The following is a 23,005-nucleotide window of genomic DNA, read 5'->3' on the forward strand; positions in this document are numbered from 1 at the left end:
AATGACAGAAACAAGACTTCAATCTAGGATCCAACTGCCAAACTGATTTCATTTTATTTATTTGTTTGTTTGTTTTTGCCAAACTGATTTTAAAACTTCTTTACATTTTCAGGTGACAGAATTAGCCTGAAAGAATTTTTTTTGGCATTGTTCTTCAACTGACATTTAAAACTCTAGGTTCCAAAGGTTATAACAAATTACACTCTACCAATATAACTGTATAGATATTTTCACTTCTTTTAAGGCTTTCCAAATACACAGAACCTTTATTTTCCAATTATGAATCACACCCAGGTGGTGAGATATGGAAATCTTGCAAATATGTGGAAAGTCAGAATTTAATCATCTGCGTGCTTGTGAACTATTCCAACATTATATTTACACCCACATTAGCTAATCTTATATAATTATCATGTTGAAGTTTTTATAATAAAAAAATGTGTGATTCTTTTTCCCCTTGTAAATGAATGTGAACGAATATTATGGAAATGTCATGTTTGTGCATTTCTCTTTTAGTGTATATTACCGCTATTACTCAACCACCTTCAAAGTACCCCAAAAACTATTTATATAATACAGAAATTCATAGTAATTGGGAAAGTGATTATGAAATAAGAATCTAAAAACATGTATGATCTCAAAACCATAAAATATAAACAAAAATGCATGGATATAAGACAATAGATCAAAATGCTAACAGCATGAGATTTTCTACTCTGTTTTTCAAATTTTCTGTAATGATCATGCATTTCACAGCAATAATAAAAATATGTTCTACAGATTAAAATGAACTTAAAATGAAAACACAATGAAAATCTGATTTTGAAACTAAATCAAAAGCTCATCTATTCTCTACCTAAAGGTATAAAATTCCTTAATATGTAAAATATGATCTAATACATTCAAATACATTTCTAAATCTTATTGAATGCTTCTGTAGAGGGTTATTGTAAATAAGTATTTACCTATATGAACCCGTGAATAGTTCATGATAAATAATTGAACAATCTTATTAAGTTTTAAATGAATATGAATACTGAATGTGGAATGCTTTAATGTTAATGTAGTACCTGGCATTAAAAAATTTGTTCACCATATGCCTTCCTTTTCCTCCCTAGCTTCCTGTGCATTTATTCAGATTATGAAGAAAGTTTCTGGATCTTATTCAGCATGAATCCAGCTGGATATCATTTTCAAATTAATATGCAACTGATATGAACATTAAATTTATAAATTCTTTAAAAAAATAATTATAATGACTTAGTTTAGAGGTCTTTGTCTGTCAATGGTTATAGGTAACGTGGTTTTCTATATCATTGTTTCCCATCCAATTTTATTAATTGTAATTGGTCTTTCAGACATAGTAATGGTTTATTCTAAAGAAATTTAGAATTTTAGTTCTCAAATATTTGACTTTTTTGCAAGTCTTCAGTAACATTTTTAAAAATAATTTCCAGTTTTTTACTGAAATTTTCAATCTTGTATCTCCTTGAACATAGAAGCCGTATTAATTTTAAAGTCTATCTCACAATCCAAGTATTTGGTGCCACTTTTGGCCTGTTTCTATTATCTACTGTTTTCATTCCTGCTGTCTTTCTCCTCCTGTGATCAGTTATTATATGGAGCTATAACTCCATATAATATGTAGATACAACTTTGAAAAGTTATTTGTAAAAATAATTTGAGGCCTAGGAAGATGTTCTCTTTCTCCAGATTTGTATCTTTCAGATTCCTAGGGACATTAGAAATCACAGGTCACATTAAACTACTTTCAAAAGTTCAGATTTTTCTGAACTGTCTGGATGACTCGATTGTAAACTATATTCCATGTGGATGGTTTAATTCTGGCTCACCCTTACTGCTAGGACGTGGTTCTTCAGATCTCACACCAAAGAATTCTTTCAGAGTCTCACATTTAGGGGTCCTATATTCTAACTTTTGTCCTTCTGGCCTCAGAAAGCTATTAAAATGTTAATCCTCCCCTCAGCTTCCTCTTCTTGGTCAACAAATCCCCCTCCCCAAAGCAAAAGTATTCTCAATACGAGGTTCATCTTTCTGGATTTCCATTTTCTTCCAGATATCAGCCTGAAAATTGCTCACTACCTTGTTAGCTCTCTAATGCCTCAAGAGGGTGTTATATCCAATTAGATGTTACAGCAGAAAGATCGGAATAATCTAGTGCACCAATTCTGGAAGTAGAATTTGAAGTTTTGTGCTTTTTCTTTTCTTTAATGTGTTACCTCACAGCTTTCTAGCCAGTCTGTGTTTGAAGCACCATTTGGGCACCCTCTCTAGACTGGTAAGTACTCAACTCTAAGAGCATCCTAAATATTCTACAGCAGGGGAGGTCAGTGCTAGAGACAACCCAATTTAGGTTAGAAAAGGAAACTAAACAATCAGTATAGTGTCCGAATATTCCTTGGCTCCCAATTTTGATTCTATGAAAATGGACAAAATTTCTCTCAATTTTGTGATAACTTTCAAAACAAAACAAATCCGGATTCATCTGCCATTCATTTAGCAGAGAGTAATGTTATATATCATCCTCCAACTTGAAGACCAGGTTTTGTTTAATTACCTCAAATGAAATTGAATACCTCTGAATTTATCATTAATATTACATTTGTTGTTTAAAAACTGAGATTTCTGGGGACCCCTGGGTGGCTCAGCGGTTTAGCACCTGCCTTTGGCCCAGGGTGCGATCCTGGGGTCCCAGGATCGAGTCCCACTTCGGGCTCCCTGTGAGGAGCCTGCTTCTCTTCTGCCTGTGTCTCTGCCTCTCTCTCTCTCTGTGTCTATCGTGAATAAATAAATAAAATCTTAAAAACAAAAACAAAAAACCCCCTGAGATTTCTAAAGTCTGAAATGTAATTTTAAAGGTTGACTTTTGCCACCAGTAACCCAAATTGGTGCAATTTGTACTATTAATAGCAGTCTGGACCTCAGAGGTCATAAACTCCATGCCTTAGGGACAAAACATTTAACATAAATTATGGTCTGAGAATACACAGGGGACGATCCCAATCTTTTGGTATCAGTTCAGGCCTGATTTGTGACCCAGTATGTGGTCTATTCTGGAGAAAGTTCCATGTGCACTTGAGAAGAATGTGTATTCAGTTGCATTTGGGCGTAAAGTTCTGTAGATATCTGTGAAATCCATCTGGTCCAGTGTATCATTTAAAGCTCTTGTTTCTTTGGAGATGTTGTGCTTAGAAGACCTATCCAGTGTAGAAAATGCTTGATTGAAGTCACCAAGTATAAATGTATTATTATCAGTATGTCTTAACTTTGGTTATTAATTGATTGATATATTTGGCAGCTCCCACATTCGGGGCATATATATTGATGATTGTTAAGTCCTCTTGTTGGATAGATCCTTTAAGTATGAGATAGTGTCCCTCTTCATCTCTCACTACAGTCTTCGGGATAAATTTTAGTTTATCTGATATAAGGATGGCTACCCCTGCTTTCTTTTGAGGACCATTTGAATGGTAAATGGTTCTCCAAACTTTTATTTTCAGGCTGTAGGTATCCTTATGTCTAAAATGAGTCTCTTGTAGACAGCAAATAGATGGGTCCTGCTTTTTTATCCAGTCTGAAACCCTGTGCCTTTTGATGGGGTCATTAAGCCCATTCATGTTCAGAGTTACTATTGAAAGATATGAGTTTAGTGTCATCATGATCCCCATTCAGTCCCTGTTTTTGTGGATTGTTCCATTGGACTTCTTAAAGAGGAATTTTAAGAGTCCCCCTTAAAATTTCTTGCAGAGCTGGTTTGGAGGTCACATATTCTTTCAGTTCCTGCCTGTCTTGGAAGCTCTTTATCTCTCCTTCTATTCTGAATGAGAGCCTTGCTGGATAAAGTATTCTTGGCTGCATGTTCTTCTCATTTAGGACCCTGAATATATCCTGCCAGCCCTTTCTGGCCTGCCAGGTCTCTGTGGAGAGGTCTGCTGTTAATCTGATATTTCTCCCCATATAAGTTAGGGATCTCTTGTCTCTTGCTGCTTTAAGGATCTTCTCTTTGGAATTTGCAAGCTTCACTATAAATGTCGAGGTGTTGAACGGTTTTTATTGATTTTAGGGGCGGGGATCTCTCTATTTCCTGGATCTGAATGCCTGTTTCCCGTCCCAGATTAGGAAAGTTTTCAGCTATAATTTGTTCAAATACATATTCTGGACCTCTGTCCCTTTCGGCGCCCTTGGGGACCCCAATTAAATGTAGATTTTTCTTCCTCAGGCTGTCAATTACTTCCCTTAATCTATCCTCATGATCTTTTAATTGTCTCTTTTTTCCTCAGTTTCCCTCTTTGCCATCAACTTGTCTTCTATGTCACTCACTTGTTCTTCCACCTCGTTAACCCTCGTCGTAAATTAGTGAGGTATGCTCAATGATGCCAGCTAAGTAAAGAGAAAAAATAAGGAGTTGGGGGGACGGTGATACATCTGAGAGCATATGTCCCCTCTAAAGGGACCCAGAGCAGATAACTTTCAGCTCCTGTCTATGTTAACACACAGGCTGAATGCAGACCCGGAGTCGAATGGGAACCTGCAGCCACCAGATCTTACAATTTTTCAAAAGAATCTGAAACCTGGATGTTTTATAACCCCAGTCTATTTTAGTATTGACAATTAAAACAAAAAACCCATACTGTGTGAGGCAGAGATAAATAGCATAAACAAAGCTCAATTGCTAAACTAAATTATCCCTGATGCCTATTTCAGCTTTAAATCCTGCCAATCGTCTTTATTAGTACCATTAGTGACTGAGAGAGAACACTTCATGACAGACTTCAGGAAATGCAAATAAAGTGCTTATAACATAAATATTGTTAGTTTACAAACAAAAGCAAAGTTTTACATGGACTGAAGACTCCAAGAAATACTTATCAAGTGGCTAAGTACCATGCAAGCTTTCATTTTCCTAAGATTAGGAGAGTTTTTAGTAATTCAAACCTGGAATTAAAATGATAATTAAAAAGTACAGCTAGTTCATTTATAAAGCTGTTTGGAGTACATATTGCTGCATTATGAAATATCTTTACAATATGAGAAAAGCCATAAGGCCATAGCAATAATGAATATGATGATTCTCATTTTGCATATATGTATCACACCTAAAAGATGTTAAATTTGCATCTTTATATCACATGCAATTATCATAAAAACATCCTGAGGGTGTATTGTTTTATTTTGTCTTTATATATATATTTTTTTAATTTTTTTTATTTATTTATGATAGTCACAGAGAGAGAGAGGCACAGAGACACAGGCAGAGGGAGAAGCAGGCTCCATGCACCGGGAGCCTGATGTGGGATTCGACCCCGGGTCTCCAGGATCGCGCCCTGGGCCAAAGGCAGGCGCCAAACCGCTGCGCCACCCAGGGGATCCCTGTCTTTATATTTTGAATTAAAATATTAAAGCATTGGGGTACTGGGGTGGCTCAGGTCATGATCCCAGGGCACTGGGATTGAGCCCCTCCTGGCCCCTGTTCAGTGCGGAGCCTGCTTCTCCCTCTCTCTCTGCTTGTGTTCTCTCTCACTATCTCCCTCTCTCAAATAAGTAAATAAAATCTTTTTAAAAATAAAATAAAATATTAAAGCATCAAGTTTATAATCATTTACATGGTTATCTAATTCAAAAATAAAGATGGTTCGTTTCTTCTGTCTTCAGAATTTTTTCTAAACCAACTGAAGTACTGGCTTTTAAGTACATATGTCACCAAGTGAGCACTAAGGCAAAAGTTCATTTATTTTGTCCCCAAACTAAAAAGGTAAAAAAAAAAAAAAAAAAAAAACCCTCCCCCAAAAAACTAATGAGATCCCATTTGCATTTATCAACTTGGAATTCCCATCAATTTAATTCACTTCTAGAGAATATTGAAATTTAAGTCCAATAACAGTCCCTTTACATAATTTTAGAAACAAATCAAATTACTATAACCATAAATGCAGAAAGTCAAAATCATAATCTATACATTGAACTTGGGACATATGTACAATTATACAAGTTTCAAAAGCCAGTTTCAGGAGTCAAATGCAATTTACAATTTTACAAAGTGACATACAGAATTCTGTAGGATGACAACTAACCAAAATGCAATCAAGATCTGAGATAGAATTCAGTATTTTTTACACAGAGGAAAAGAACAAACAAAAATGTGAGAAATGGAGATTAATTTGTACTAAAAAGAACAGCTTACAGAAACATTATTTAAAAAGCTAATTATGGGGATCCCTGAGTGGCTGGGGATCCCTGGGTGGCTCAGCGGTTTGGCGCCTGCCTTTGGCCCAGGGCGCGATCCTGGAGTCCCGGGATTGAGTCCCACGTCGGGCTCCCGGGATGGTGCCTGCTTCTCTCTCCTCCTGTGTCTCTGCCTCTCTCTCTCTCTCTCTCTCTCTATGTCTATCATAAATAAATAAATAAATAAATAAATAAATAAATAAATAAATAAATAAATCTAATTATGAGAGCACTCTTAAAGTTATCTACTCCTATAAGGTACATTTAATTCAGAGATAAGCTTATTTAGATAGTAACTATTGCCAAATTTAGGCTACAATGCACTTATTATTTCAAGACAGTAACCATGTCTATATTTTTGGAATATAATTACTTATACATTCTCATTCTTTGTGGAATTACTTATTCTTCTGTGATTTGGGTATTTTTTTAATTTGCTATTGTTTGTTTTATAGTTTCCACATAAACTTTGGACAACTAAGAAGGCCTTTTTATGACAAATTCAACCTATTCCAATTCAATATTGGCCATTTCAATGTTTTACACTGGCAGACTTTTTTTTTCTTTTCTCAATATTCTCTAGCAATTTTTCCACATTTATTTTGCTTTAGGTATGTTCTCCTGCCTCTTTCCAATCCCATTTTCCTGAGGCACCTGGGTGGCTCAATGGTTGAGCACCTGCCTTCAGCCCAGGGCATGATCCTGGAGACCCGGGATAGAGTCTCACATCGGGCTGCGTGGAGCCTGCTTCTTCCTCTGCCTGTATCTCTGCCTCTCTTTCTGTGTCTCCCATGAATAAATAAATAAAATCTTTACAAAAAAAAAAAAAAAAACACACCATTTTCCTGATTTTTGTAATAGTAAATGAGTAAATTTTAGAAATTATTTTGCCTAACATTTTATCTGAATTAATCTTACCTTATATTTAATTCAAGCATTATCCAAAATGGGCTAGAATCTAATATAAAATGTAAAATGCATCCTAGCTTGTCTATTAAGGTATCTCATGAAAAAATCTAAAGCCTTCATGTCTAGTATCTAAGTTTTCACTGTCCAAAGGCCAACAACGTAAAATAAGTTAAAAAAAATAAGCATTTTAACTTGTGTGATAAAACTTATGTGAATCTTGTTATATTATATATATATATATATAATATAAACATTTTCTCAATATAAATCAAGAAATGCTTTTTCAAATACAATTTCACAATGAAGTTGTTTATGATGGAGTGGAATTAGACATAGGATGGTTGTTCCATATTACAGTTCACTTAAGAAAGATAACTAATTTCAATTAAAATGAAATTATTTTTTCTGATTATAAAAATAATATGTATTTTCTGGGAATTTAGAAAATTTAAAAATTATGGAAAAAAATCACCAGAAATCTTAATCAGTCATACTTGTTCAGTTACAATGGTAATGCATGCAGTATGAAACAAAATCAAAATCAAATTGTAATTTTGAATATGTTTATAAATATATTTAAATCATGGGACTTGATAAGTTATTTAAGGAAAGACTGTGGATAAAGAAAAGATGGAGCCTGGACAGAACCTGGAGGTATACCAACATTTGAATGAAGATTATAGGAAGGACATCAAAGGGGAGTTTGAAAGAATGGTCAGTGAGAAAGGAGGTAAACCAAGAGTATTTTTCATTGAAGGCAACAGGAGACACTATAACACTACATGAAGAATGAAGAAGTGGTTAACCATGCCACATCAGTCGGATCAACAGAGTAAAATAAGGTCCTAGAACTGTCTAGTGGATTTTGCTACATGGAGGCTAGTGACTGTCTATGCTAGTAAGTAGTTTTAGAGGAACTCAGATCAGATCGGACCTATATACCTCTTGAGAATCAACTAAAAAAAAAATTTTTTTTTTTTTAGTTTTTAGATTTTTTTTTAAAACAAGATTCGTTTATTTTAGAGAGACAGAGCCCACGCGAGCAAGGGGGTAAACAGAGGGAGAGAATCTTCACATGGACTCCCCACCGAGTACAGAGCCAGACTCAGGGCTGGATCCCATGACCCTGAGGTCATGGCTTGAGCCAAAACTATGAGTCAGCAGCTCAACCAACTGAGCCACTCAGGTGTCCCTCAACATTCTTGATTTAGTGAGCTAAATTGCCTTTTACTAAATAGATGTATATCAATCAATAGTAGCCCATAAAGCTATTTTAAAAGCTATAAATAATATAATTGGAAAGAAAATATTCATTCACAACTACAAAAAAATCTAGTCATAAGTGAATGTGTGTTGATCTTTAAAGAGAAACCTAAATTTTGCTGAGATATAAAAGGTGCAAATAAGGAGATATACCAAATCTCAAACTAGAAAGACTACCTTGAGTTCATTGGTTTATAGCCCTTCAATAAACTATGAGTGCCTACTTCTATGATTCTAGCCCTTGGACTGGGTCAGCAAACAAGACACATAAAGGTGAAAGCTGGCAGTTTTATTTGACTTCAGTGGGAATAACACTTCTTTTCATCATTAAACATAAGTTGGGGGGCAGCCCTGGTGGCTCAGCGGTTTAGCACCACCTTAAGCCCAGGGTGTGATCCTGGAGACCCAGGATCGAGTCCCATGTCGGGTTCCCTGCATGGAGCCTTCTTCTCCCTCTGCCTGTGTCTCTGCCTCTTTCTGTGTGTCTCTTATTAATAAACAAATAAAATCTTAAAAAAAATAAAAAAATAAAAAACATAAGTTGGGTATTAACTAATATAAGGCTCTCATTAAAGTATATTTCTATTAATACTTACCTGTTTCTTTTTTTAAAGATTTTATTTATTATTTATTTATTTATTTATTTATTTGAATGAGAGAGTGGGAGAGAGCAAGCATGAGAGAGGGGAGGATCAGAGGGAGAAGCAAACTTCCCACTAGGCAGAGAGACCAATGCAGGACTCAATTCCAGGACCCCGGAATCATGACCTGAACTGAGCGTAGATGCCTAACTGAGCCACACAGGTGCCCCTGTTCCTTTCTTTTTTAAATACAAGAAAGAATTTTATCAAAAACATTATTTTTCTCCTTTGACCCACCAATGTTCTCTATTAGCTTATTTCCTAACATCATAACTTCCATCCACTACTGAACTTCCATTATTAAATCTACCTTATTAGGATGGATTCTTTTAATAACTGTTGGATTTGGTATGTTAGCATTTTATTTGGAAATTCATCATTTATATTGAAATGTGTACTTAACATATATTTCTTAGTGATTTTTTAATTGAGAAAATGAACATTTAATAAAACAAATTGAGTAGTGTTCCAAAATTTAGGTTGTTTCCTGGAAATTTGTAAGAATCCATGGGTAAACTGTTGCTCTGGACCCTTGCAGGGAGTTTCTTGGAAACATTTTCAGTTCTTTCCACAGCCAATTTAAGTTTTCTATCTTTACTTGATTTAATTTTATTTTTATTTCTCAGGGGAAAATGTCCAAATTTTTTATAGATGGTATTTTCTTATCCAGAGTCTCCACTATGTATATTACATCACTTTTTCCAATTTTAAGTGTTTTCTTTTCCTTCTGATTTTTTTTAAGATTTTATTTATTCATGAGAGACACAGAGAGAGGCAGAGACATAGGGAGAGGGAGGAGCAGGCTCCCTGTGGGTAGGGGGATCCTGATGTGGGACTCTATCCGAGGACCCCTGGGATCACGACCTGAGCCCAAGGCAGACACTCAACCATGGAGCCACCCAGGTGCCCCTTTTTCTTAATTACCCAGAATACCATCTTTTACTGACAAAAGAGTAGAATACAGAACTAGTTATTATATCTATTTGCCAATTCTGTTTTCTTTTTCATGTCATCATCTCCTACATTTATATTTTTGTTCTAATTTTCCTTACTTTTTTAACTCTGACAAATGCTGATTTTCTTTTCTTTTCTTATTTTACATAAACACAAAGCATTATAAATGTGCCATTAAGTAAACTGGCAAATGGGTCTCAAATCTAAGACTACAGAGCCAAAGATTTGAAGCTCTTTCAGAGTTCTAAGATTAGTGAAAATCTCTTTGAACTTCATGTTTTATCTCTTTAAAAAAATGTGGCTTTTTATATTCTACTCCATGTGTTTTAATAGAAATATCATTTTTTCTTAGGGTATTAAAGCAAAGTTGGTTGACAACTGCAGAGGGAAGATGGATTATATTTAGTCAGTGGTTACATCCTGCAACATGTGCACATATCCCTAAGAGTAAACGTGTTCTGAATAGCTTTGGCTATACCCCACTAGCTTTATGTAATTTATTACATTTTAGTCTAAGGTTTTATTTTTACATTAATAAATGCTTTCTTGGTCAAAGAAATCAATTTGTCAAGCGTAAGAAAGGTACTACTGTCTAATTTATATAAAAATATATCTGACTAAAAATGAAAAGGCAAGGAAGATAGCTTTCATTTTTAGATTGTGATATAGTTCTGAGTGTTTAATTGTATATTGTCCAGGTAAATTAATAGCAACTCTATAGTTCTTTAGAAAAACATTTTTATTTTCAAACAATTGTTTCTGATTAAAAACTGTATTAATAACGTTCAGATCTACTGTGGTATGGATAGATTTCATGATCTATATAATTCTGGCTTTTAAGAATTTTCTGAGACTTTCTATAGTCTAATCAATGATTTTGTATACAAGTTCTATCACATTTTTAAAACTTTTTTCTAAGGTACCAAATTTTATTAACTAAATTTTCCTAATTATTCCTTATTTTTAGTTATTCCAACTTAAGATTTACATTAACATTTCACATACTGATTAACAATTTAAAACATATTAATGACTTTTTAACACTGGAATTTAGTTTTTGCCTTGAATTGCTTAAATTCATTTTTTTTTAAAGATTTTATTTATTTATTCATGAGAGACAGAGAGAGAGAGAGAGAGAAAGAGAGAGAGAGAGAGAGGGAGAGAGGCAGAGCCAGCAAGAAGTAGGCTCCATGCAGGGAGCCAGATGTGGGACTCTTATCTCCAGGATCACACCTTGGGCCTGGACCCATAGCAGGCGCTAAACTGCTGAGCCACCCAGGGATCCCGGCTTAAATTCATATTGCTAACCCTGCTTTATACTTAATTTTGCCTGATATGACTGTGTACTCATTATATTCATTTTGATTCTCCATTCATTGCTTCCTAATATCATTTGCTAATCAACTGTAGTACATTTTCATAAACTTGTAAGTGACATATGTTCTGACTTTTTTTTTTTTTTATTGTTCTACATGGTCTATTATCTTGGCCGGTCCTAGATTTGTTTTAACTTTTCCTCTGGAAGTCTATGACACTGCTACACTGCTTCCTAATGTTCAGGGTTAATGCAGATGTCTGAGACCAGTTAGACTTATTTCTTGGTAAATTTTTGCTTTCCCAACTGCTTTTAGGCCACATCCAACCTGCATAAGTGAAGTTACTGCCTATTTCCCAGGTATGTCCTGTAGCTTTCCACCTTCAGTTTCACCTACTTATCGTCCTTTTCTTTTTGGAAAATACCATCTATCAGGAACCAATTCAAATGCCATTGCTCCAAGACACATTTCCAGGATTCATTAGTCAGAATTAATCTATCTTTTATCTAAATTTATGAACTTCTATCTAGTGTATTATTGAACAATATATACCAGAGTGGTTATAAGTAGGTTCTGGAGTTAGATCACCAGGGCTCAAATTCCAACCCTGCAACATTCTAGTTATATGTATGATCTTCAATAAGGTATTGGTTTTTCTGTGCCCTGTTAACTCATCTGCAAAATGGGAATAGTACCTAGATTCTGGAATGTTTGTGATTACCTGAGGTAATCTATGTAAAACATCTAGACCAGGGTCTAGAATACAGTAAGTGCTATATGAGGTCCTGACATGTTTGTACAGGTATGTATGTATGTGGTATGTGTTCTCCATTTGGAATTAGAAAAATTATTACAAGAGAATGAGAAAATGAAACAGGTGCTACCAGAAGTGTTAAGTATTCAAAGGATGGGATAATTAAACACAATTAAATATAATCAGCTTAGGGAAAGCAATGGCATTTCAACTGAATCCTAAACATTTTAATTACATAGAATTTTAAATCACTTTTGAATGCATTAGTTCATTTAATCCTTAAACTCCATAAGATAATTTTGTTTTATGGGGGCAGAAAATAAAGGATGGTAACTCAAAATGCCCAAGGTGCAAAGAGTTAGGAAGTGAAAGCTAAGATTAAGAGAGGTATCACTGTGCTTGGAGCTCAGTAGAGTTGCTCTCTATACATCTGCATTTTTCCATTAGAGACAAATGGGAACGCAATACATGGATTGAACACACAGGACCAAAGGTAGAAAGCAATATTGCAAGCTCTTGAAACTGCTTAAACAAAAAATGGTGGTGTGAAATTACATGGCTTTCTGGGTAAACTGACAATATGTGCTAAAGATGGAACATAACACAGTACCTTGCAAAGGAAGTCTTTGGCTGAATGGCATCTTTCAGATGCTATTCCTTCAGTTTAGCAATCATTTATGGCAATAATCCCTAGGCTTCCAGTTGAGGAAGCCAATATAACTGTGGCCTCTGTCTTGAAAGAGAGAAAGGGGAGAGGAGGGGAGGGGAGGAGAGGGGAAAGGAAGGTAGGAGGGAAGGAAGAAGGAAGGAAGGAAGGAAGGAAGGAAGGAAGGAAGGAAGGAAGGGAGGGAGGGAGGGAGGGAGGGAGGGAGGGAGGGAGGGAGGGAGGGAGGGAGGGAGGGAATAAGGTTGGTTATCTGTCATATGACTGCAGTACCTAATGGGGTGTTGTTTTAAATATTCACAACAGGAGGTCATGTAAAATAACGAGCATGATTATACTAAGGTAATTCTTCTCACTATAAATGTTCTGAATGAATCTTAATTCTCAACAAAATTAACAATTTTACTGACAACTGATTTTGAAACATAGCAAACCCAGTTTCCTAATCTTGGTGATAGAGCAAAACACAAAATATGTTAATATTACTTTTTTTAAAGATTGCATTTATTTTATAGAGAGAATGAGCATGAGCAGGGGAGAGTAAGAGGGAGAAGCAGACTCCCTACTGTACAAGGAGCTGACGCAGGACTCAATCCAAGGACCGAGATGATGATCTAAGCAGAAGGCAGACGTTTTACTGTCGGAGCCACCCAGGCACCTTCCCCCCTTATTTTTTTTTAAAGATTTTAAGTAATTTCTACACCCAACATGCGGCTCAAACTTAAAACCCTGAAATTGTGTCACATACTCTACTGAGCGAGCCAATCTGGTGCCCCTGGGTCAAGTATCTCCTAAGTACCATGTGCCATGTGTTAGGTGCTGGCATTACACAAAAATTCTGTGCTTGTTAATGTTACTTCTGAGTGCTAAGAACCTAAGTTTCAAGTTGCATATAATTCATCAGTGTATTATTAGTTATCTGTGAAATTGTAGAAGAGTCTCACTCAACTCCTCCGGGCCTCAGTTTCCTCTACTTGCAAAATATTGTTGATGGAACAGTTTTAAAGCAGTTTGAGTAGGACTTGATGGAACAGTTTTAAAGCAGTTTGAGTAGGACTCTGAAAGTGCATCGTCTTATCAATGAAGAAATTAGAAAGAAATATCTAACACATCTACATATTCTCAAACTTTTGAATTACTGTCCTTATATTAGTTTCAAAACCACATGCAACAACTACCAGGTATTGCAGACAGCTCAACCGATCTGATCAATTAGTCATATAGGAATAAAATTACCTGAAAATCAACATACTCTATCTAAAATTAAGTCTTTCAGTGTGTACTCTGAACAGGATGAGAGGCCTAATCACAGGTTAACATAAGAAATATTTGTCTCAAAATAATGCATTTGACAAGTCTCATCATTAAAATTCCTTTTATTTTTCCTTCAGAGAAAATGAAATATGCCTGAAGTCCTGAATCAATTATTTCTTCTTAGTTTTCCAGCAGCTGTCATTTGTCTTCTTTTGGTCTGTTCAGTAGAAAGTGAACTATCTGAAGTAGGACATCGTCATTAAAACCTTTCACATTATTATCCTCAATTGTTTCATAGAGAGGTTTACTTTGTGTCCCCCAACATATATTTTTACGAGGGTTATTTTGATCAGCTTGTGTAGTCAGTGCCAAAGTATTTAACTGGTAGCAGAAAAAGGAAAAGTACTTTCCATCTGTGATCACGCCCTGAGAGACAAAAGGCCGAGTAACATCTGCTTCACTCCAAAATCCTACAGAAAAAAGTTATATTGAAATTTACATACAGAATACACTTTACCAAAACAAAACATTTGCACATTAGAGGGTATCAAATATTCCCTATAACCTAGATATTTTACCTACCAAATTCCTGAAGATCTCAAAGTTTTCCTCATCTCCAATCTAATCCTATATTCTATTTCTGCATCAAAAATTATTCTCTCCCTTCTAATATCCCCAAACTTACAACACATTCTCAGAAACTTCAGTCTTCAACAGCTTTCTACCTCAAGTCACTTTATTTAAAAAAAAAAAAAAAAAAAAAAAAGGCAGCAAGATCTTTCAGTGCAGATCTCCCCTACATCTGGTACTAACTACCTTCAAATACACTCATTTTTCTGGTACGGTATCATCTAGCACCTAATAACCATTATGGCCATTTACTTCACCAAATCTATAAAAAAAAAAAAAAAAAAAATACCATCAGAAAAAAAAAAGGACTTTTTAAGGACTTCAATCACATCCTCAAATTGTTCTTCCTTCACATATTCTGAAATTGGTTTTATGCCTTGGTGTCGTGTCATTGGTTGCAGGATGCTTTTAAATACCTTTACTACTCAAATTTTCTGGCTGCTTCTTCTTCTAGATTGACTGGCTTTAACACTTTTAAATCCCACTGCCAGGCCAAGCAGTTTTTTTTTCCTTCTACATATTTTCTATCAGCCTTAATGAAGACAGTCAATGAATAATATGGTTAGCACCTGTAATTAATTATAGGAAAAAAGCACTTTACGTTAGACATTCTAACTAACGTCTTTGAGAAATATTCCTCCATTTCTGCTTCATTCTTAATCCTATTCTTATTCTCTCCATTTAATTCAACAATTTTGAGTAAAGGATTAATAGAAATTATATACATATATATGAAGAAAAAAAGGTGAGCCTAGAAATAATTAAATCTGTATTAAATTCCTCCTGGGAACTCATATAGGATTAATCTGGTTACACATTACAGTTTATTACTTCAGGTTTTGTAATAAAATCCAAATGCCTCCCAGCAGGCTCTCAAAGTCCTCTTGATATGGCCTCTGGCTTCCTTTATCTCATCCTGCATCACTCTCCTCTTTCCCTTTCTTCATTGTTCTTTAAATACTTCAAGTCCGTTCCTACCTCAGAGACTTTTACTTGTATTCCTTTTGCCTGGAAGTGTCTTTCCTCCAAGTTTATGCTTAGGCAGCTATTCAACAGTCAGGTCTTTGTTCAAATACCACTTTTTAGAGACCTCCCCTCAATTACTCCATTTATTTTTGTTTTTGAAAATATTTTATTTAAATTCAATTTGCCAACATATAGTGTAACATGAATTACTCCAGTTAAATACATTCAGCCCCTTATCTCATTTATACCTATACCTTGTAAGTCATTCTATTCCTTACACAGTATATTTCCTCCACACTACTACCACTAACTAAAAATACTACATGTTTATTATCTTTTACTCTCCTCACTGTAAGTTCAGTGACAGCAGGATCTGCCTGCTTCATTCAACACTACATCTTCAAGGCCAACACTGCTTGGTTCCAAAAAGCATTCACTATTTACTGAATGAATAAACAATCTCTTAATCCACATCCTGCATAAAGCCTTCAAAGATATTATACAGAAGAGTTGTGATTTAATATAAAATTAAATCCACCAAAGCACTTCTCTTTCCAGCATCAGAGAGCTGCTATGATCTCCAGAGTTGACTTAGTTGGCTATAGTCATTCACATGCCTAAGGGCATCAGAAAAAATATTTACACAAAAGCGGTCAAAGTAAAAGATTAAAAAAACTAAACACCACTTGCCAATTGCAAATGTAAAATATTTAATTACAAATTTTAAAACTACTGTATTTTGTCATTGAAAGTTTTCAAAATGTTAAGATTCAACTTACACTTAACCCAGAGAAACCACTAAATTCTTAAAATGTCACAGGTATCTTCCTAGAATAATGCCATAAAATTAGTTTTACCTTGATACATAGCTTGTGCTCCAGTCCACGCAAAGAGGCTTGCAATAGCATTAGCTCTAAAAACAACTTCTATCTGATCAGCACAGTTCCTTTTCAAAAGCCTTTCCCTTTTTAATTTGTCAGGTAATAGATGAAACTGTGTGTGACCATAACAATATGGATCTGCTGTCTTTGAGCCTGAAGAGCAAAAAAAAATTTTCAGATGAAATGTGCATGTGAACATCTGGAGCATACGTCCTTAGTTTTTGCTTCAAACTCATCTTTCTCCTCTACACGTTGTGTGATCAGTATTCAAAATACACAAGTGGCAAAGTTGATTTACTTCATTGGTTATAGAATGAAGTTAAACTTCACGTGAAAGTACAACCTGCTAGCTATCATCAAGCCCACTATGATGACACAGGATAAATCAAAAGAATGTATGTAAATTTATTTAAAATTCCCTGTTCTGGGACGACTGGGTGGCTCATCGATTTACCGCCTCCTTCCAGCCCAGGGCGTGATCCTGGAGTCTCAGGATCGAATCTCACATCAGGCTCACTGCATGGAGCCTGCTTCTCCCTCTGCCTGTGTCTCCACCTCTCTCTCTGTGTCCTCTCATGAATAAATATAATCTTATAAATAAATAAATAAATAAATAAATAAATAAATAAATAAATAAATAAATAAATAAAATGAAATTCCGTTAGTTTTTTCAAATCTTTTATTCATCTTTGGGAGCTACGTTATTTTCCTTGTCTTATTCTCCAAATGATAAAAACATTTCATTAGTCTCCACCTTGTTCCTAACGTTTTTTGGAAAATTATTTTTATACTATATTTCTACGTAAGGAAAATGAGAGCCAATACTTCATGAAATGCTGATATTCTTGACTTTAATAGTAAAATCTTTTCAATCAAAATTTCCCATAATTCACACTCTAAGACCACGATGACACAGAAGGGGCTGATAAAATACATCTGGAAGACTAGTATAAAGCTAGTTTCTTAAAATTTTCAAGTTAACTATAAATTAATAGACAAAAAGACAGCAAAAATATAAGCTACACAAGGACAGACACCAGGCCTTATTAATTTTTATATTCTTAATGGTTCTCACAGTGTGTGGCATAAACAGATTTTATCTATCTATCTATCTATCTATCTATCTATCTATCTATCTATTTTCAAACAGAAGGTTTTAATAAAAAAGCCAATCACTGCCTCAAGTCTGGTCCTTTACTGGTTTACTTTTGAAAAAAGACAAATTACTTTTTCTGCATAATATATCAACAAAACCTAACATGTAAAACTATTTTTTAAAGTTAAATGCTGCTAACTCAGTAGAAACAAAATTTTAAATGGTGAGCTGAAAGAGTATTTTTCCCCAATTTTCGTGCATATTGCAATAACCTGAGATTATGAATTACATTGCTTGTAAACTACCTGAACCTCTTCGTCATCAAGAATTATATGGTACATCTGCACAGGAGCCTCTGTACACAATGATGGCACAATATTTCAAAAGAAAAACTTACCAATAAATACTGTATTTTCAAATTGTCGTTTGAATAATGGAAGTTTGTCTGGCTTACAAGTCATAACAGGGATTTCGATGGGTATAGAATAATCCAGTGGCACAAACTTAAAGAAAAAGAAGAGTCATAAATAAATTCACAACAACAATAGTATAGTGTACATATTTTACTCACATTCTTTATAGATTTAAGAATCTTAAAATAAGATATTTTTCACAAAATGATTTGGTAACACCACCATCTATCGGGCCAAATCCAGCCAGTCACCTGATTATACAAATAGTTTTATTGCAACACAGTCATGCACATTCATTTACAGATGGTATGTAACTGCTTTTACACTATTTAAGAACTAAGATGAACAGCTGCAACACAGACTTATGGTCCCAAAGCCTAAGATATTCACTGCCTGGACCTTTACAGAATAAACGTGAGAGAGAGAGAGTGTGTGTGTGCATGTGTATGTACAGACACACAGACATCACTCAAATATACTTATTTTCTCCAGAAGAACCATAAATATAAAAAATGACCAGCTTACAATGATAAAAATGCCTTGATTTATGATTAGTGTAGTGTATTATAAATTACAAACATAAACTACTATCAATTATTTATATATATTTTTAAAGATTCTATTTATTTCAAGAGTGAGTCTGTGAGAGGACGCAATGGGGGGAGGGGCAGAGAGAGAGGGAGAAGCAGACTACTTTGCTGAGTAGGGAGCCCAGGACCAAGGGCAAGATCCCAGGATCAAGGGATCACGGTCTGAGCCAATGGCAGACGCTTAAGCGAATGAGCCACCCAGGTACCCCATGTTTTTATCGTAAGAAAAGATTTGTATGGTCCTCAAAACTGATGCCTTAACCCTGCTTAAAAATGATTGACATTTGAGAACTATACATACCATAATAGGTTAAAAAGTGAAAAAGCATTTATCCTACGAAGCCCATTACTTAAGTTACCTATGACGTTTCCTCACCAGATGTCAGTAGATATACATGCAGTAATTCCTTACCTCTGGCAGTTGTTTGGATATTCGAATCTGGTTGTGTGGTTTATCATTTATTTGGTATCGTAAAGCATCAACTCGACCTTTCCGATGACCCTTAGAAATAATTTCTTCACCTCGCAACCAGTAAAAGTGAACTGGGCGCTTATGATCTGTCAAAAGATAATTCAAAATTTTCTTATTTAATAATTTAGATAAACTTGGTTATTATTTGAATACCAACAATATAGAACTTAAGAATAATTGTTCAAATTAAAAATGATCAAAAATTACATTTGATGGAAGATGGAGTCTGGGTTATATGATGATTTACCTTAAGATGACTGTGACTTAATGCTCAAACATTTATTGTCTAGTTGTGCCATCCATCATACACAAAACACTGTAATGGAAGAGGTGTCTCAGTTAAGAATAAACTGTAAAGGAAATAAGACCAACAGGAATATCGCTCGCCAGAAATAAAAAGTTTTTATAGGAGTCACAATTACTAAATCAATCTTCACAATAACTCTCAAAGGAATGTACAGTTGTCATCACCTCCATTTTTTTTTGTAGAGGGATCTGAGTCTTGACAAAGTCAAGTAAGTTTTCCTAGGCCAACAATCAAGAGTAGTCAACATCCACCAGGCTTCTCTCAAGACCACTTCCTTCCCAACTGAGACAGAAATAACATGCACACTACAAGACTCCGTTGAGCACACACCTACAGTTATCACATTAATTCAACAAATATTTATTAAGACACCTACCAGGCGGTAGATCTAAAATAATCAATACCTTGGAAACACGTATTTTTAAAACTGTCCGTTAATGTTTCATGACCGCACGTAACAGTTAATAGAAGTTGCTGATTGTTTCCTGGGAACCCAAAATGGCTAGGTTTGAATCCTGAACTCCCATCTACCAGCTACAGGTTCTCTGACGAAGTTCATTTTACCTTTCTGTACCTCAGGTTGGTTCTTCCCCCATTTATAAAACAGTGCTACCTCCTCTAAACGGTTACTGTGAGGTTTAAATTGGTTGGCACATACAAGATTTAGAACGGGGCCTGGTACATAGTAAGTACTGGGTAAACGCCAGGTATTTTAATCAGCATCACCTTCAATGTTCACAATCCTACAATAAAGTACTACTACTGTAAATCTCCTCTTGGAAATGAGCAAAAGTAGGCTAAAAGAGGTTCATGAGCTGCCATACAGTCATGTAACCTTTTGGTGGAAGGGCCAAAGCCAACAGCGCCAGGCCTGTCCCTTCTGCGGAGCAACACTGCTCTTCCATTTGGCTGGACCTTCACGAAGCAGAAGGACTGGAGTCGTGGAAGGTTGCACGGCTAGTAAGTAGGGTAGCAGCACAGGCCCCAGAACCCAGGCTCCAGATTCTTGGCGCAGGGACTGCATTAAACCCGGGGGGCGGGGGCGCCCAGCAAGGCGCGAGGACTAGGGGAAAATGAACATTGCAGAGAAAGGAAGAGGCGCAGTCCCCACCTCCCCGGGCCGGCGTGGCTGCCGCAAGGCTCACCGAGGGCGGCGGTGGCCAGGACGGGGTTCTGCGCGCTGAGCAGGCCCACGAGGGCGGCCACCAGCTGATCCAGGAAGGGCGAGGCCAGAGCCTCGCGGTCCCCGTAGACGGGCGGGCGCCGCTTGCGCCGCAGGTAGAAGTGCTCCTGCAGGAGGCCGTCACACGCCGCGGCGCGCAGGGCCTCGAGGTCCAGGGCGGGCGCGGGCGCGGGCTCGGCGGGCGGCGGCAGGCCCGACAGGAAGGCGGTCTTGGTGAAGCCCTGGTACCAGCGGTCGGCGTTCAGGGCGAAAGTCTGCGGATAAACCACGTACTTCGTGAACTGCATCTTGGTGAGAATTCGCAGCTTCTCGTCCACCGACTCGGCCGCGTGCACCGACGCCTGCCACCGCTCCACTCGCCGCTGGCGTGCCGCCTTGCTCTTGGCGGTCAGGGAGGCCACAATCGGCGGGTAGCGCGCCACCGGGGCCGCCGTGACATCGGGGGCGGTCACTTCTGGAGCCGAGACGGCGGCCTGGGCCACAGTGTGCAGCGAGGACCCCCGCCCGCGGAGCGCGAGCCTGGAGCACCTGGCCGCCGCCATCTTTGCCCGGGGGTGGGGGTTCGGGCCCGGAAGTTAACCTCAGCCCTCGGCGCGGCGCTCTGGCCGTAAGAACCAATCGGAAGCGGCCTTTGAGCCGGGCTTGGGGAGGCCGATTCTCAGTGGGCCTGAGGGGTGTTGCGTCATTCACTTCTTAACCAATCAGATCACTTCTTCGACTTCGTTTCCTGCGCGCCGGGGCGTTTGTAGGCCGACGGCGGAACCTGCGCGCGCAGGTAGGTTTCCCTCGGGCCTAGCGGGGAAGGGGGAAGCTTTCGCGGTGGAGTTGCGGCCGCCCGGGTGGGCCTCTTGTCAGATTTCGCTTGGAACGTTCTGCACCGGGACCTTTAGCCCTTGGTTAAATTTACCGGTTTCATTTGTGTGAGGCGCAGCCCACCTCGTGTGTTGGTTCTTAGGGTTGGAATTTATTGAAAATAGTGTTTTAACATGTTTTATTGATAATACATGCTCCTTTTTTTTTTTTTTTTTTAAATGATGGAAGCATCGTTTACAGGTGACCACTGCTAATCTTTGGGGAAAGAAATTCCATGTTTCTCTGTGCTAAATGATACATAATTTGTTTAATTTACTTTAATTCCTTTAATTCACAAAAGGGGGAATATACGCTCACTTGGATTTAACGAGGGGGGGTGCAAAAGAAAATAACAATAAAAATAAAGAATTGTATTCGTATTTTGCTCTGTATTAAAACTCACTATTGATCGCACATGAGTCAGTTCCTGCTAATCTGTCAGCAATTTGGGGAAAGGAACTGTTTTACTTTTAATCCTTAGCAATCAATCAATACCTATGCATAGTGGGTAGTCACTAAAAACCTGCTGAAAAAGGTCCCCTAAATAAAAATGTAAGCTCATTTCAGGTCGTCTAATTTATTGACTCTATCTTTTATAGCCAAGACCTGGAAAAATACTTATTTGGATTTATTGCAGTAATTCTTGAGGGTATTGAAGACCACACATTTTGTCGCTAAAAGGAAGTTATGCCTTTGCGTTAGAAGTGATGGTGCAATTTAACTATGAAGTTGCAGGTCTGTTAAACTGACATTTAGAAATACATACTTGAAATTCATTACAATAATACCTTCTGTGAGAAGTTGCTAGCAGAATCTCAAATATCCTTTCGACATTAACACAACAAAAGGAGGACATAAAAGAGTTAAGATCCTTAAACCTTATTCAGTATTTGAAAGATGAAAGTGAGGTGCTCAGCATTATCTAAATTGAAGTGACACTTATTTGTGTGAAAAAAATAAGTAAATATATCTCATATGCTTTTATACTTATTTCGGTCAGTGAATCAAAATAATTTCAATTTATCCAATATTTGCTGATTATCAACATCATGAACCATGGAGGGAGGCTCTGGGAAAGGAAAGAACATGCGTAGTGAAGGTTGGGGCAGGACCATATAGTATAAACACAAGAGTATACGGGTGAGAAAGAATCAAGCCTGGACCATGGAAGTAAGTAGGCTTTCTTTTTAGTATGATCCAAAGCTTTTATATTAACACACAAAGAAAGTCATATAGCATGGTAAGAGCAGTATTGGGACTGAAATCCAGTTACCCGCCTCTGTCAGTTTTATTCAATGAACAGTTGTGTTAGGCGGTGAACTAAGTGCTCAGGGTACTGTAAACCAAACAGACGAAAGCTTCACTCTAACAGAAGGAAACATACAATGCAATATAAAAAATTAAGCAAATGATATGATTTGTTAAAAGTAGGTAAATGCTATGGGAAAAATAGGGCAAGGGAAGTAAGGAGCATCAAAGCAGTCTCCAGAGAGAGGGTTTGCTTGAAATTTAAAGGGTGTGGTCAGCATCACACTCATGGCAAAGATGACACTAAAGGCCTGAAGAAAGTGAGGAAGGGACTGAGGCCAATATCTAGGGAAGGAGGATTCCAGCAGG

The 23,005-nt window shown here is 36.9% G+C and overlaps 1 protein-coding gene and 1 long non-coding RNA gene across 4 annotated transcripts in view; one reads left to right on the forward strand and one right to left on the reverse strand.

The window, feature by feature from the left end:
* Nucleotides 1-14,102: 14,102 nt before the first annotated feature.
* Nucleotides 14,103-21,114, reverse strand: MRPS30 (mitochondrial ribosomal protein S30). The gene is made up of 5 exons (XM_077896023.1): nucleotides 20,499-21,114; nucleotides 18,987-19,132; nucleotides 17,969-18,074; nucleotides 16,452-16,628; nucleotides 14,103-14,468 (listed from the first exon to the last, which is right to left on the reverse strand). The coding sequence occupies exons 1-5, from the start codon at nucleotides 21,076-21,078 to the stop codon at nucleotides 14,197-14,199; spliced, it is 1,281 nt and encodes a 426-aa protein (XP_077752149.1). The 5' UTR covers nucleotides 21,079-21,114; the 3' UTR covers nucleotides 14,103-14,196.
* LOC144312895 (uncharacterized) overlaps nucleotides 20,245-23,005 on the forward strand; it is a 48,580-nt gene continuing 45,819 nt past the window's right edge. For all 3 annotated transcript variants that reach the window (XR_013378546.1, XR_013378545.1, XR_013378544.1), the window contains exon 1: nucleotides 20,245-21,311. This is a non-coding gene — a long non-coding RNA (uncharacterized LOC144312895). The remainder of the gene's footprint in view (nucleotides 21,312-23,005) is intronic.

This window comes from Canis aureus, chromosome 4 (assembly GCF_053574225.1).
Source record: "Canis aureus isolate CA01 chromosome 4, VMU_Caureus_v.1.0, whole genome shotgun sequence".
Classification (NCBI taxonomy): Eukaryota; Metazoa; Chordata; class Mammalia; order Carnivora; family Canidae; genus Canis; species Canis aureus.